At 43.0% G+C, this 17,576-nt stretch overlaps 1 protein-coding gene across 9 annotated transcripts in view; it reads right to left on the bottom strand.

The window, feature by feature from the left end:
* TMEM241 (transmembrane protein 241) overlaps positions 1–17,576 on the bottom strand; it is a 155,718-nt gene that overhangs the window by 131,792 nt on the left and 6,350 nt on the right. For 7 of the 9 annotated variants that reach the window (XR_010343634.1, XR_010343635.1, XM_064379342.1 and 4 more), the window contains exon 3: positions 11,059–11,136. Coding sequence is in view for 7 of the 9 variants with exons in the window: in XM_064379342.1 (XP_064235412.1) it covers positions 11,059–11,136 (78 nt within the window). In the remaining 2 variants the exon portion in view is untranslated. Of the gene's footprint in view, positions 1–11,058; positions 11,137–12,107; positions 12,186–17,576 lie in introns of those variants that run through there. The other 2 variants (XM_064379345.1, XM_064379346.1) reach the window with 1 other exon arrangement.

Genomic DNA, 17,576 nt, shown 5'->3' with positions numbered 1-17,576 from the left:
ATACCTACTTCCAGTGTCTATAAGTGCACATATGAACACGCAACAAAAATGGGATGCTATTGTACATATTGTTTATAACCTGCTTCACTTCACATCTTCCCATGTCAAAAAAGTCATCCCCAATTTATCACTAATTGAATACCAGCCCTACTGCTGGACTTTTAAGTTAATCCTACATTTTAACTATTCTAATACTGTGTAGTTACCCTTAAATATACACTTGGCCCTCTGTATCTATGGGTTCCACATCCATGGATTCAGGCACACTGGCTTACACCCTGTAATCCCGGCACTTTGGGAGGCCGAGGCAGGAGGATCACCTGAGGTCAGGAGTTTGAGATCAGTCTGGCCAACATATAGTGAAACCCCATCTCCAGTAAAAAATACAAAAATTAGCTGGGCATGGTGGTGCATGCTTGTAGTCCCAGCTACTTGGGAAACTGAGGCAGGAGAATCGCTTGAACTCAGGAGGCGGAGGTTGCAGCAAGCAGAGATTGCACCACTGCACTCCAGCCTGGGCAACAGAGCAAGACTCCATCTCTCAAAAAGAAAAAAAAGAGTTAGAAAAAAAAAAGGCTGGTTGCATCTGTACTCATGTACAGACCATTTTCTTGTCATTATTCTCTAAAAATACAGCATAACAACTATTGACATAGCATTTACATTGTAATCTAGAGATCATTTAACATGTATGGGAGGACATGTGTAGGTTATGTGCAAATACTGTGCTGTTTTATATCAGGAACTTGAGCATCTGGAAATTTTGTTATCTGAGAGGGATCCTAGAACCAGCCACCCACAAATACCAAGGATCAACTGTATTCTTTTCTCATATTCATGGTGTTTTTGCGATATGCAGGATAAATTCCCTGAAGTGGAAATGCTATTCAAAGATATGTGTGTTAAAGTTCACAACTGGGGGCCGGGCAGTTCACACCTGTAATCCCGGCACTTTGGGAGGCTGAGGCAGGCGAATCACCTGAGGTCAGGAGTTCAAGACCAGCCTGACCAACATAGCGAAACCCCATCTCTACTAAAAATACAAAAATTAGCCAGGCATCATGGCGGGCACCTGTAGACCCAGCTACTCAGGAGACTGAGGCAGGATAATCACTTGAACCTGGGAGACAGAGGCTGCAGTGGGCCAAGATCACAACCCTGCATTCCAGCCTGGGTGGCACAGTAAGAATCCACCTCAAAAAAAAAAAAAAAGAAAAAGAAAAAAAAGTTCATAACTGGGTATCAAATCACCTTCCAGAGAGGTTGCAATGACCTGGTCTCCTTTACAGACCTAATCTAATGCTCTCTGATTCTAGGATAGCCAGAGACCTGAACATTAGGAACAAATGAGGCGCATGCAACTTAATGCAACAATTCCCCACCTCTAATTCATCAGCTGGTGCCATCTGGGCCTCCTGTGCTGGTTTATTCTTTCACTATCCTGTTGGCCTACAAAGGAGGCAAGATGGAATTAAATCCTGAGGTGGTCCTGGTGGGATCTCAGGTCCCTGTGGTGTGTGGGCTTCTAGGGAGCTACTGAGCTACAGAAGAAAAGAAGAAAAGAAAGGAAGAAGGAAGGGAGAGAGGAGAGGAGGGGAGGGGAAGGGAAGGGAGGGGAAGGGAGGGGAGGGGAGGGGAGGGGAGGGGAGGAGAGGAGAGGAGAGGAAGAGAGGAAGAGCATGTGTGTGTGTGCTGTAGGGTCTCCCGGCAACTCCTAGTCACAAAGACTGCAGACCTTACCATGTCGAAGGACTATTTGCCAAGGGGTCTAGTGTGAAAACTGTGGTAGTAGATAATTTTTCTTTACTGATTTATAAGCACAAATACTGCATCTTGTTTGAATCATGGGTCTGTTTTTTGTTTGCTTGCATACTCTATCATCCCTAAGAACCCTGGTGAACAAAGCATTTTACAAGAAGCTAACAAGAATCTGTTGGTACGGTTTACAAAACTGTTGTTATTGAGATGAAGGCTAATGAAATTAAATTGTTGGTTTTTCAAATAGAGCATGCATTATTGAGAGAACATCTGCTCCCTGAAAACACTTTACAGTTTAGCTCATCATGGGTGCTAAAAAGGCTCCTGAAGCTGAATTTTTGAAAATTCTATGGTACACTGACACCTAGTGGACCAAAAAAGAGTTTCCAAATGTGAAAATAAGAGCAAAAGGCCAGGCGTGGTGGCTCATGCCTGTAATCCCAGCACTTTGGGAGGCTGAGACAGGTGGATCAGTTGAGGTCAGGAGTTCTAGACCAGCCTGGTCAACGTGGTGAAACCCTGTCTCTATTAAAAATACAAAATTAGCTGGGAGTGGTGGTGCACACCTGCAATCCCAGCTACTCAGGAGGCTGAGGCAGGAGGATACCTTGAACCCAGGAGGTGGAGGTTGCAGAGCCAAGATCACGCCACTGTACTCTAGCCTGAGTGATAAAGTAAGACTCTGTCTCAAAAAAAATAAATAAATAAAAGAAAATAAAAAGAAAAAGAAACCAAGGTTTGCCAGGCGTGGTGGCTCACACCTGTAATCCTAGCACTTTGGGAGGCTGAGGCAGGTGGATCACGAGGTCAGGACTTCAAGACCATCCTGGCCAATATGGTGAAACCCTGTCTCTACTAAAAATACAAAAAAATAGCTGGGTGTGGTGGCACGCACCTATAGTCCCAGCTGCTCGGGAGGCTGAGGCAGGAGAATCGCTTGAACCCAGGAGGTGGAGGCTGCAGTGAGCCAAGATTGTGCCACTGTACTCCAGCCTGGATGACAGAGCGAGACTCCATCTCAAAAAAAAAAAAAAAGAAAGAAAAAAAAAACAAGGTTCATGTTGACTATTGGCATTGTCTAAAATACTAATACCTTACAAATGTAAAGTCAATATTTGCTTTAAAGTTGGAAAGGACTTCTGCGCATATTATACCACTCATTATAGAAGACCCCAAGATTTATTTTTCTTTTGTTTTTGTCAGCTACTGGTGACTATGCTTGTCAGTCTTATTGTCCCTTTTATCCCTTTTTCTCACTTTCCTTAGACCTTTCTCTTTCATTCTTTTGTCTTCCTTCTGACTCAGAGAGGATCGCATTCCCTTGACAATGTCCAGCCCTAATATTGCTTGAATCAGTGACGATAGTTTCTCACAGAGCATAATTTGAAGATGGAGTCAACGAACTATGGCCCATGGACCAAACCCTACCTGCTGCCATTTCTGAAAATAGCATTTTATTGGCACACCGTCACACCCAACCGTTTATGTTATAGTCTATGGTTGTTTTTATGCTCTAACAGCAGAGCTAAGTAGCTGCAACAGAGATAGTAGCACAAGGCCTAAGATATTTACTCCTGGCACATCTGTTGCCCAATTTAGAATAAGCCAGCCTGAGTCCCAACCTCCGGACCTTACTAGCTATGGTGCTCAAGGCTTCACACACGAAGCAGTGGTCTGAGATATATGCAAAGGACCATGTGACCACTGGGTTTCTGTAAAGTTCCTTTTTTTTCCCCACCTATGTACATTTTTATTTAAAAAAATGTAATGCTTATGGATAAACGTGCATGCAATATGCTTTCTATGAATAACATTTGATTTAAATATAATACATAATAAAATGTTTGAGGACAACTGTCTTGAAATGGGAGAGCCAAATCCACACTTACAGGCATCCATAGTCGTCAACTGCAACCAAACAGGTGGTGAATATATATATATATATATTTTTTTTTAAGAGACAGGGTCTCACTATGTTGCCCAGGCTGGTCTCACACTTCTGGGCTCAAGCGGTCTTTCTGCCTCAGACTCCCAAAGTACTGGGATTACAGGTGTGAGCTACCATGCCCAGCCTCAAGTTCCATTTCTCAAGGCATTTTCATCACTGGTTCTTCCCAGCTTTCTGACCACGCAGAATCATCACTTCTTCCCACTTATGTTTCATTTTTTTCTGGTCCAAGATTCTCAACATGTAATCTAGTTCATGCTGAAATGGAAATCTTGTCATCCTCAGTAAGGTTCTGACAATCCCTAAAGCCCAATAAGAGCCTCAAAGAAACCAGTCTACAGCTCCTAACACCACAGTGTTTGAAAGGCCACTATGCTCCTTCCCCACCAGAAGCTCAGGCTTTGATCCTGCTGCAGTGTTAGGGGCTGTTACCCTGTACCCTCCACTGTCAGGGCAGTCACCTCCTCCAGCACCATCTTTTCTACCTCACCCCTTCCTGGGAGGACCAAGATTAGATGTGTCACTGAGTGAGCCTCAGGAGACAGACTGCAGGAATAGCATAGAAGAACAGAGGCAATGTTAGTATTAAGAAATAGAGTTGGGCCAGGAGCGGTGGCTCACGCCTGGAATCCCAGCACTTTGGGAGGCCGAGGCAGGTGGATCACTTGAGATCAGGAGTTCAAGACCAGCCTGGCCAACATGGTTAAAGCCCATCTCTACTAAAAATACAAAAAAAAAAAATTAGCCAGGCATGGTGGCACATGCCTGTAGCCCCAGCTACTTGGGACTCCCAGCTACTTGAGGCGGGACAATCACTTGAACATGGGAGGCGGAGGTTGCAGTGAGCTGACAGATCACACCACTGCACTCCAGCCTGGGCGACAGAGTAAGGCTCTGCCTCAAACAAACAAACAAAAAAAATAGAGTTGTGCCAGGCACAGTGGCTCACGCCTATAATCCCAGCATGTTGGGAGGCCTAGGCAGGTGGATCACCTGATGTCAGGAGTTCAAGACCAGCCTGGCCAACATGGTGAAACCGTCTCTACTAAAAGTACAAAAATAAGCTGGGCCTGGTGGTGTCCACCTGTAATCCCAGCTTCTTGGGAGGTTGAGGCAAGAGAATCGCTTGAACTCAGGAGGCAGAGGTTGCAGTGAGCCAAGATCACACCACTGCACTCCAGCGTGGGTGACAGAGTAAAACTCCGTCTCAAAAAATAAAATAAATTAAAATAAAAATTAAGTACAGCCAGACACAATGGCACATACCTGTAGTCCAAGCTACTTCAGAAACAGATGGGAGAATCACCTGAGCCCAGGAGTTTGAGGTCATCATGGACAACATAGCAAGATCCCAGCTCTAAGATAAATAAATAAATAAAATGTATGGCTGGGCATGGTGGCTCATGCCTATAATCCCAGCACTTTGAGAGGCCATCAGGAGGTCTGCTTGAGGCCAGGAGTTTGAGACTTACCTGGGCAACATAGTGAGATGCTGTCCCTATACAAATTTTAAAAACTAGCCAGGCATGATGTCACACCTATAGTTTCAGCTACTCAGGAGGCTGAGGCAGGAGGATCTCATAAGCCTAGGAGTTGGAGGCTACAGTAAGCCATGATTGCACCACTGTACTCAAGCCTGAGTGACAGAGCAAGACTCTGTCTCTAAATAAATAAATAAATTTTTAAAAATAAATACAATCTATACCCTCAATGATTGGTTAACTGTTCATTTCTTCATAGACTGTGCTAAGTTAATTTGGAGGTTTTATCAAAGATACCTGTTATTGTTCTCCAGCAAAGACTCTTGGTGAAAAATTAAGGGATGTGGGCTTCTGTTTCATCTCAGAAATTTTTGGTCACAAAGGTATTGTAGCATAAATTTTTTAACTTGGAATTTCTCATCTTTGAAAGCTTGAGAGTTCAAATTTTGCTCTCTTATTTATAATAGACAAAAAGTGGCAAGTAGGTTAAAAATTACTTTCCAAGTATTTTTATTTAAACCTGTAGGCTGGCAATACAGAAATTTTAGGACTGCTTCTGTAATCTCCAATGAAATCACACCTGAGTCTGCCTTCTGCAATGATTCCAGAATCCAAAAAAGAATGCCATGGTCTCACTGTGCTAACAGATGTCCAGCCAGATGAAACAGGTCACAATGTTCTTTTAGTACCACTTTTTGAAAATACAGGAAGCCTTTAGCAAAGGACTTCAGCATCTCCTGGAAAAATTGCTTCAATGCTTTGCAGTGGCTTGACAACGGCAGTAACTGCCATGTATTGATGAGCTTATGGCTGTACAACAGTGTTATCTGTCCCAAGATAGAAGGTTCCAAGATTATCATCCAAGACTAGGTGGCAACAACCAGTCACCAAGCAAACACCTAGGCAGTAGAATGACTCCATAAGGTCGCTATGTAGGGCCAATACTGGCAGGCACAGCAGATATGGCCTCTTCACAACAGAAGAAATGTGTTAGCTGGGCGTGGTGGCTCACGCCTATAATCCCAGCACTTTGGGAGGCTGAGGCAGGTGGATCAGCTGAGGTCAGGAGTTTGAGACCAGCCTAACCAACATGATGAAACCCCATCTCTACTAAAAATACAAAAAAATACCAAATTAGCTGGGCATGGTGGTGCATTCCTGTAATCCTAGCTGCTTGGGAGGCTGAGGCAGGAGAATTGCTTGAATCTGGGAGGCAGAGGTTGCAGTGAACAGAGACTGAACCATTGCACTCCAGCCTGGGTGACAAGACCGAAACTTCATCTCAAAAAAAAAAAAAAGAAAGAAAGAAAGAAAAAGAAATGTGTTGCCAGGTTCTGAGGCTCATTTGAGAGGGAATCGGGGCCTCCCTGGGCTCCAGGTTAGAAGGACAATCTAAATGAGTTCTCCATGGCCTGTGCTGCTCAGTCCTAACTTCAGATCCATTCTCCAGCCCCACCTTTACAATTCCCACCCCATAGCAGCCCCTGGGACTCCAAACTGTCTTCCTGATATTTCCCTTTTTAGAAGAGCCAAGCCTCTCTCATCTCTGCATTCATAGTTACTCAGTTAAGCTGGGCTTTACTTCCCTAATGACATAATCAGAAAACCAAGCCCAGGAGCAAAGAGCAGCCACAGCAAATACAAACCCAGCCTTGCACGTACAAAGGAACGTGAGTGCTGGATCCTTTTGCTGAACATCTGGCAATGCTCCTTTGCCAAGGGCCATGGCAGCTGGAAATCCTGAGTTGTGCCAGCAGTTATTAACCACGAGATCCACCAGAAACCCAGATATGGGTTTTTTGACAAAGAGTTTAATAGAGCTATGGTGGCTGTGAATACACCTACAGGAGACAGAGGTGAAAAGACTTCTATGAAGTTTAGCTAGGAGCTGAAAAGAAGATGTGATCACGGATATTCCGAGATAGGTAGAACCTAGCAGGACACTGCCAAGTCCAAGGGACAAGTGCCTAGTGGGTCTCAAACTTCTACAGTCAAAGGACCACTTCTTCCAGGGAAGCAATCTTGAGAATCTTTGGCCAGTCCTAATAATCATTACCTGCCCTTCAATACATCAATTAGAAGGCTGGGCACAGTAGCTCATGCCCATAATCAAAGCACTTTGGGAGTCTGAGAGGGGAGGATTGCTTGAGGTCAGGAGTTAGAGACCAGCCTAGGCAAAATTGCAAAACCCCCATCTCTACAGAAAATTAAACAATTAGCTGGGCATGGTACTGCACACCTGTAGTCCCAGTTACTTGGGAAGCTGAGGCAGGAGGATAGCTTGAGCCTAGAAGTTCAAGGCTGCAGTGAGCTAAGATTGAGCCACTGCACTCCAGCCTGGGCAACAGAGCAAGACCTTGCCTCAAAAAAAAAAAAGATAAAAGTATGGAGAATTCTATCAACAGATAAATGGATAAACAAAATGTGATACATACATATGGATACTGCTCAGCCTTCATAAGGAATGAAATTCTGATTCATGCTACAACACGCAGGAAACTTGAAAACAGTAATGCTAAGTAAGATAAGTCAGACATGAAAGAACAAATATTGTACAATTCCATTTATACAAGGTACCCAGAATAGGCAAATTCATAGACAAAGTAGAACAGGAGTTACTAGGAGCAAGCGGGAGGGGAGAATGGGAAGATATTGTTTAATGGGTACAGAGTTTCTGTTTGGAATGATGAAAAGTTCTGGACACGAATAGTTATGATGATTGTACAACACTGTGAATATTATCAATGCCAATGAATTGTATGCTTAAAATGGTTAAAATGGTAAATCTTACGTTATACAGATTTTATTAATAACATAATAAACAAAATTTTAATGTGAAAAATGGCATTGCTTTTTAAAAAATAAGAGTTAGGTTAATTTTTTAAAGACAACTATTAATAAGTAAATAATTTACATCAGAAATTATGTAACAATTAGAATCAGCAAGGAAGACCCATGCTGATCTGTATCAGTGGCCTTTAGGCTACAATGTGACAGCCACATCCCTCATTCTGGCCCAATGAGGGATACGTTTGGGAATGAAGGAATACATTTACCCATTTGGAGCCAGGGTCCTTCATTATTTAACTACTGCAGCTATCTCGGGCCTTGTGAATTCTGTATCCTTATTTGTTTAAATGAAGCCCAGTTCTTACTGAACTATTCACCATGACAACAGAGTATTTAGTAAGACTTGTGCTTAATATAATATATAAAGTCCCAAAAGTATCTTTATTTCATCCGACTAAGGATACTATATCATGAAAATGCAAAATTGTGACTTAATGAACTTCTCCTTTGGATTAGTTAAGCATATTGTATGTAATATTCTTTATGAATATGGATTATGACATGACATGGTCAGGTACATTGATGTACACCTATGTTCCCAGGATCTCTCCTTTATAAAACTTCTTAATACTAGTTTTTTGCTCTCCAGTTTTAAATTTTCAGGAGAAGCCTAAACTTTTTCTTTTTTTTTTTTTTCTTTGAGACAGGGTCTCACTCTGTCACCCCAGCTGGAGTGCAGTGTCACAATCTCGGCTCACTCCAACCTCTGCCTCCCTGGCTCAAGCTATTTTCCTGCCTCAGCCTTCCAAGTAGCTGGAACTACAGATGTCGCCACCACGCTGAGCTCTTTTTTGTATTTTTAGTAGAGATAGGGTTTCACCACATCGGCCAGGCTGGTCACCTCAAGTGATCTTCCTGCCTCGGTCTCCCAAAGTGCTGGGATTACAGGTGTGAACCATCTCACCTGGTCGAGAAGCCAAAATTATTAATATTTACACTAAACATGTTCTCATATCTTCTCCAGAGTGCCAAACAAAGGGATGACTCAACAATTAAGCAGTTAATCTGATTCATGGAGAAACTGGGCAGAGTAATTTACAAGGTAAATGACTTGGCCTGATCATTCAGCTGGGATGTTTCCTTTATTCATATAAACCTTAACTTAGTTTTCTTTTCACTTTGTGCATCATTTCAGGATAAAAAGGATGTTCTCAAAGAATCAGGAGAATATCTAGGTGAGGTAGGAGTGGATAACCAGTTCAGGTTATAGTTTTGGCTAAATAACGTCATGGTCTTTGATTTTTTTTTTTTTTTTTTGAGATGAAGATTCGCTCTTATCACCCAGACTAGAGTGCAATGGCGTGATCTCGGCTCACTGCAACCTCTGCCTCCTGAGTTCAAGCAGTTCTCTTGCCTCAGCCTCCCAAGTAGCTGGGATTACAGGAATGCACCACCATGCCCAGCTAATTTGGTATTTTTAGTAGAGTTAGGGCTTCACCATGTTGGTCAGGCTGGTCTCCAACTCCTGACCTCAAGTGATCCACCTGCTTCAGCCTCCCAAAGTGCTGGGATAACAGATGTGAGCCACTGTGCCCGGCCAAAATTTCTCTTAAATGTATTTCAAAGGCCATTTTAATAGCATCATAACAACTAATGTAATGTGTGATCTGGATTGGACTCTGAACTAGAATTTTGGAGTGGAGGGGTATAAACGATACTACTGAGATAACTGGCAAAATATGATCTTTAAATGAGATAATAAATAGTATTGTATCAATGTTAGTATCTCCCTGATTTTGATAATTTTATTGCAGTCATGTAAGAGAATGTCCTTGCTCTCAGGAAATACACCCTAAAGAATTCCAAAGTCAAGAAAAGAGACATTTCCTGTTAAATCTACAGCTTATTTTCAAAAAGTTCAGGAAAAACAAGTTTATATATTTATGTATACATATGTATGCATATACATGTATATACATGCACAGGACATCAAGAGAAAATGATAAGAAAAGCATGGTAAAATAATAAGGGGATCTGAGTAATGGGTAGGGGAGTTCATTGTATTATTCTAACTTGTCTATAGGTAGGAATTTTTTTGAAGCACAGTATCCTGCTGTGGCTCAGGCTGGAGTGCTGTGGTACAGTCACAGCAAACTGCAGCCTTGACCTCCCAGGCTCAGGTGATCCTCCCACCTCAGTCTCCCAAGTAGCGGGGAACACAGGCACATACAACCACACCTGGCTAATATTTTTCTTATTATTTTTGTAGAGGTGGGGGTCTCCCTAAGTTGTTCAGGCTGGTCTCAAACTCTTGGGCTCAAGGGATCCTCCCACCTTGGTTTTCCAAAGTGATGGCATTACAGGCATGAATCGCCATGCCCAGCCAGAAATAATTTTAAAACAAGAAATTTACTAAAAAAATTATTTAAGCTAATGTAATTTCATTCATCATATCCTATGATCAAAACAAAGCAACATTAATTTGACATTATAAAATATATATCTCAATTAACTTTTTTCCCCACACTACATCAATGTATCAGTTAATCTTAATACTACACTAGTGGCATTATTACTTAGGAAAATACTATTCAAATTTTATCTGATAATAAAATCACTGACTCTCAAGGTTAGAAGGAACTAAGATATCAAACACCTCAAATAAGCCTCTGTGTTGGCTGGGCACGGTGGCTCACGCCTGCAATTCTAGCACTTTGGGAGGTCGAGGCAGGTGGATCGCTCGAGGTCAGGAGTTTGAGACCAGCCTAGCTAACATGGTAAAACCCCATCTCTACTAAAAATATAAAAATCAGCCTGCCATGGTGGTGAGTAGCTGTAATTCCAGCTACTTGGGAGGCTGAGGCACAAGAATTGCTTGAATCCAGGAGGTGGAGGTTGCAGTGAGCTGAAATTGTGCCACTGCACTCCAGCCTGGGAGACAGGGCAAGACTCTGTCTCTTAAACAAATAAATAAGTAAATAAGTAAATCTGTGTTTCCAGTGTAACACTACATGGAATTATACAATATCGAAAGCAAGCAGAGTGTGAATCATGCACGAGTCCAGCACAGAGAGGTCATACCTTGAACTGCTGTTGATCTCTACCCAGCCCAGCTTCCAGGACACATGAAGCAAAAGTCCACCAATGAGCGTCTGCCACCTGGAAAGGACAAGAGGCTATGTGAATTTCATAGAGTGCCACGGTTGGTCTCCAACACCACCCAGCCCAGGCAGATCTGCTGACTGACACAGAGACACGTTCAACTCTGTTTACTACTCTTTTCTCCCACTCTCTCCCAATTATCCCATTTCTCAGACCTTTCCTATTCCCTACAGTCCAGCTGCCCAGTAAGTACTGTCATTGACATTCTTCTCCTCTTATTCTAGACTTTTCCTGAACAGCCTCAGTCATAGCCACCGCTTCTCCCACTGCCTCTTCATTGATGAGTCCCAAATCCCCGTTCTCACTTGGATACCACCACAGTGATCTCCCACAAACTCTCAATGATGATGATTATTGCTATTATTCATAGATTTGGAGGTATACGTGCACGTTTGTTACATGGATATAGTGAGTAATGGTGAGGTTTGGGGTTCCAGTGGCCACCAACTGAATACTGTACATTGTACCCAACAGGTACCTTTTCAACCCTCAGCCCATTCCTCTCCTCCCTGCCAAGCTCCCGATGATAACATGCCTAAATCATCACCAGGAATCTCTCCCTCAAATCATCCTCCCTATTCCTAATCAGCCAAACCAGAAACCTAGGTGGCATCCCAGCTCACCTATTCTGCCTTTACCTCCCTTGTCTAAGCACAATATCCTATTGATTTTATTTATACCCATAACAGCACTCAAATCTGAAGACTTCCCTGACAACCCTCCTACCTCTGTCTCAATTCAGGCTCTCATCATCTCATGCCTGGCTCACAGCATTAGTCCCTTAACTGGTCCCCCTCCCTCCAAGGTGGCCCTTCATCCATTCTTTACTTTGCAGTCAAAGGGTCTATCCTAAAATTGAACTTAATTGTGCTACTTGCTTGTTTTAAAAACAGATGAATCTTCCTGGTACCACAAGCAGCAAGCCTCAGCCTCTTTTCTGCCAACACACTCAGGGTCATGAAGCTCACCCGAGACACACTGCCCCCAGCATGCATAGTGCAGGGGCAGCACAGGTCACAAACACCCCTCCTTCTCCCAGTGCAGAAAACACATCAGAATGCCAAATGAGTAAGAGGCATAGTGGCTTGCTCTAATTGCTTTTTGAGTTTAGGTGAGTCATTCATAAATTTCAAAACCCTGTTTCTCATTATAAATGACTTGAGACACCTCACCTCGGAAGTGACTATGACCACAATATACCCATGTGTTGCGACACTACAGTTGAGAACTCTGGCCTAAAGGACAAAGTCACTTGAGTGTGACACACAAGGTCTCTGGGACGTGCACCCACCCCTCTACAGGGTCAGCTGCTGTCTGCTTGCTGTGGGCAGTCACATGCTAGCCACACAGGATGGCCCACAGCCTTGGGAACATGCCAGGTCATGTCGGATTCTAGGCGTTTGGGTGTGCCGTCCTCTTGCCCCATAATGTTCTTCCCATCTCTTTGTCTGTAGTGGACACCTGCTCAGCCGATAACACCCAGTTTGCACATATCCTGTGTAAAGTTTCACTGACCCAACCAAGCAAAACACACCAAATGTGCGTCCTGCCTTCAAACAGTTTGGTCTAGCACAGTGATTTTCTTTTTTTTTTTTTTTGGGTTATACATGGATCCCTCTCCCAGAATTGTCCTTGGCCCAAGGGAGAAGCTGTGCCTGAGGTTCCCCCTTGTGTGACTGCCCCCGTCTAAGGAGTAGAGAATGCAGATTATCATGACCTGACTCCCTTGTCTCAATTAATGTTAGCTCAGAAAGGTTATCCCAGCTTCAGAGCTGGCTTCCTGTGGGATCAGCCAAGGCCTCTTTGGCAATCCCATCTCTCACTCTGCCCAGTCCTGTCTCTTTCACTTTCTTAAAAGTGAGCACTGATCCAGGACACCTCTTGCACACAAATCTGTCTCTATTTCTTGGGGAAACCTAACTGGGGACCCCTCCTGTGACTCCTTACCTCGCTCTCTAAGTTAAAGCCCCATCCACTGGGCTACTTGGTTGCTCTTTGTTCATTTCTTTCTTTCTTTTTTTTTTTTTTGAGATGGAGTCTCGCTCTTGTTGCCCAGGCTGAAGTGCAGTGCGTGATCTCGGCTCACTGCAATCTCTGCCTCCTGGGTTCAAGTGATTCTCCTGCCTCAGCTTCCTGAGTAGCTGGGATTACAGGTGTGTGCCACCACGCCCAGCTAATTTTTTGTAGCACAGTGATTCTCAACCAGGCGATCTTCCCTTCCAGGGGGTATTTGGCAGTGTCTAGAAAAATGTTTGGTTGTTGCAGCTGGGGAAAGGAGCAGAAGGTATGCCACTGGAATCTAGACAGGAGAAGCCAGGGATGCTGCTAAACATCCTACAGTGTGAAGGGCAGTCCCCACTGCAAAGAATTCTCCAACTCCAAATGTCAGCACTGGAATGTCATTCCAAGGTGGAGAAACCCCAGTCCAGTGAAAGTAAGGTAATTAATCAGTAATTACAAACAAGTGTGTGAAGCCCTGAAAGGAAATGTACCAGGTACCATAAGCCACTCTCGAGAGCAACTAACCTAGTCTAGTGAGCGGGTAAGACTTCCTAGAGAAAATAAATTTGAACAAAAACCCAAAGCATGTTCAAGGCAAAAGGCCCAGAGGTGAGAGAGACAATGGCTTCATTCAAAGCTTCTCGGAGAAGTTCAGTTGGTCTGTTGGAGCATTGGAGAGGGGGCGGCAAGAGCTGAGCCTGGAAAGAAAGGGCTAGTCCTGAAGGACCACGTCAATCATAAGGAGCTAGGACTTCAAACTGAGGACTCACTGAAGGGTTCCGGGCATAGGAGTGACACTGTCATTACCTTTGGGGAAGCTCCCTCTCTTTACAAGGGAGGGAATGTTTCTGAGAGAAGCAAGACTAGGGGCAAAGAAGTAAGTTAGGAGTTTTTATAGTAATTGGAGAGATGACGGTGCCTGGAAAGGGGCAACACGGATGAAGAAAGTGGGCAGATTCTGAAGATGTCTAGGAGGCCCTGGTGGTTAACTGGATGTTGACGATGAAGGAGACAAAGGAAACAAGAATGACTCCCAGGTTCTGAGTTGTGCAGTCAGATGCAGGATAACCATCCACTGCAGGTGAATTTAAGGAACAGCCAGAATTTAAAAAGCCAGCTCCATGAGGGCAGGGATCTGTTTTCTTCACTGATGTGCCCCAAGCATCTGCAGAATACATTACTCTGTCCTACCAGGCACCAGGCATTGTTCTAGGAACTGGAAATACTCCAGTGACAAAATGGATAAGTCAAAACTCCAGCCTTTGTAGATCTTACACTCTATGAGGGAGGTGCATTCAGTCTGACTCATCCAAGGACAAGGAGGAGAGTGGCAATCCAAGCACAGAGATCACCCCTTTCTTATGCAAATTCCCTCAGTCCCTCTACCTTGAGAGATGCGGAAATTATAGCCAGGACCAGAAAACGCTTGCTACTCTGTAAGAGAGAAACCAGTTATCCCAGCTTTATTGACTAAAATACACAAAATCACAGAAGATACTTTAAAACTTTGCTACGAGGCCAGGCACAGTAGCTCATGCCTGTAATCCTGGGAGGATCACTTGAGGCCAGGAGTTCAAAGCTGCAGAGAGCTATGACCATGCCACTGTATTCCAGTCTGAGTGACAGAGAAGGAGCCTGCCTCTACAAAAACAAACACGTTTGCTATGAAGTATTAGGGAGGAGCTTGACAAAGTATTTTAAAGTTCACCTGAAATAACATACTGGTGATAATATAATGAACATTTTTTTAAAAGATTAAGAATGAAGCCGGGCACTGTGGTTCATGCCTGTAATCCTAGCACTTTGGGAGGCCAAGGCAGGTGGATCACCCGAGGTCAGGAGCTCGAGACCAGCCTGGCCAACATGGTGAAATCCCGTCTCTACTAAAAATACAAAATTAGCTGGGCATGGTGGTGGGCACCTATTATCCCATCTACTCAGGAGGCTGAGGCAGGAGAATCGCTTGAACCCAGAGGGGGAAGGTTGCAGTGAGCCAAGATCACATCACTTCACTCCAGCCTGGGCAGAAAAAACAAAACTCTGCCAAAAAAAAAAAAAAAAAAGGAGAAGAATGAGGGATGACTTGCTCTACTACATATTTAAACGGTTTAATAATTAAAACAATTCAGCACTAGTCCCTTATCATCAAAATTGACAAATAAGTACCCAAAAAGAGATCCTAGAAAAACAACTTTATTATTTTTTATCTTTTATTTTTGGGACAGAGTCTCACACTGTTGCCCAGACCGGAGTGTGGTGGCATGATCTCAGCTCATTGCAAACTCTGCTTCCCAGGTTCAAGCAATTCTTGTGCCTCAGCCTCCTGAATAGCAGGAGTACAGGTACTCACTATCACACCTGGCTGATTTTTGTATTTTTAGTAGAGACAGGGCTTCGCCATGTTGGCCAAGCTGGTCTCGAACTCCCGGCCTCAAGAGATCCTCCTGCCTTGGCCTCCCAAAGTACTGAGATTATAGGCATGAGCCACCTCACCCAGCCAAAAAAAGACTTTATACAGATGCTCCTCAACTTACAATAGAGTTATGTCCCAATAAATTGATCATACATTGAAAATATCATAATTGGCTGGGCATGGTGGCTCACACCTGTAATCCCAGCACCTTGGGAGGCTGAGGTGGGCAGATCACCTGAGATCAGAAGTTCGAGACCAGCCTGGCCAACATACTGAAACCCCATCTCTACAAAAAATACAAAATCAGCCAGGCATGGTGGCGCATGACTGTAACCTAGCTACTCGGGAGGCTGAGTCAGGAGAATTGCTTGAACCCAGGAGGCAGAGGTTGCAGTGAACTGAGATCATGCTATTGCACTCCAGCCCAGGCAACAGTGTGAGACTCCATCTCAAAAGAAAAAAAAAGAAAATGTCATAATTGAAAGAGCATTGAATACACATAACCTACCAAACACCAGAGCTTGGCTTTGCCTACCATAAACATGTTCAGAACATTTACATTCACGTGGCTGGGAGCTGCAGCTCACCACTCGCTACTACTGCCCAGCATCAGGGGAGAGTGTTGTATGGCATATTGCTAGCCCGGGAAACAGCAAAACTCAAAAGCTGAAGTATGGTTTCTCCTGAAAGCATATCGCTTTCACACCATCATACAATCAAACAATTCTACCTCCAACTGTCATTAAGTTGGGACTGTCTGTATATGAGATTAACAATCATATACAGATTGTTATGCCCTTGGGCATAAGGCAAAAGGAAGGATTATACAATACATGAGGCTAGTATAAATCAGTTAACTACTGGGAAAGGGATAATTTCCTTACATTGCACCATATACTAAATTAAACTGACAATGATTAAAACTTGAATAAAGCTTTGATGAAATACAGGTGAACATCTAAATGATTGTTATGCCTTTAGGCATAAGGCAAAAGGAAGGATTATACAATAAATGAGGTTAGTATACATCAGTTAACTACTGGGGAAGGGACAATTTCCTCACATTGCACCATACAGTAAATTAAACTGACAATGATTAAAACTTGAATAAAGCTTTAATGAAATATAGGTGAATATCTAAATGGTTTTATGATGGAGAAGAAAAAAACATAAAAAAATGGAAGTAATTGTGAATGAAACAATCAATATATTTGACCACATAAAAATATTTAAATAATCAAAATAATTATAAACAAATTAAAAGACAAAGAACAAATTGCAAAAATTATTTCCAAAAACATGATGGACAACTGGTTGACCTCCTTAAAATATAAAGAATTTACTAAATTAATAAGAAAAACACTAAAACCTCAATGAAAATAAAGCGATAAAAGGTACAACTAGACAATTCACTGAAAACGAGATACAAGTGGGTAACATACATAAGAAAATTGTCCAACTTGATGAATCACCTAAAAAATTATACAACAAAACAATATACCTTTTGCTTATGAAATCAGCAAAGAGAATCACAGTTTGAGTACAACACTATAGAAATGTTCACATGGAGGCTGGGTGGCAATGTCAACTGGGAAAACATTTTTGGAAAAGAATCTGTTAATATTCAAGATGAATACTAAAGATGTTCATGTAGTTTAACCCGAATTTATTCATTTTTATTTTTTTTTAGAGACAAGGTCTCACTCTGTTACCCAAGCTGGAGTACAGCAACACGATCACAGCTCACTGTAGCCTCTAACTCTTGGGGTCCAACAATCCTGCCTGAACCTCTGGAGTAGTTGAGACTACAGGTACATGTCACCATGCCCAGCTAATTTAAGATTCAAGGGATGCATATGCAGATCTGCTACATGGGTACATTGCATGATGCTGGTTTGGGCTTCTATTGATCCCGTAACCCAAACAGTGAACACAGTACCTAATAGGTAGTTTTTCAATCCTTATTTATCTCCCTCCCTAACTCTCCCCTTGCGTCCCAGTGTCTACTGTTCCATCTTTCTGT

The sequence above is a fragment of the Aotus nancymaae genome, unplaced genomic scaffold (assembly GCF_030222135.1).
Source record: "Aotus nancymaae isolate 86718 unplaced genomic scaffold, 86718_ANA_hifiasm-v0.15.2.pri h1tg000020l, whole genome shotgun sequence".
Lineage (NCBI taxonomy): Eukaryota > Metazoa > Chordata > Mammalia > Primates > Aotidae > Aotus > Aotus nancymaae.
Note: the sequence above shows the minus strand (reverse complement) of the source record. Positions and strands in the feature narration are given on the sequence as shown.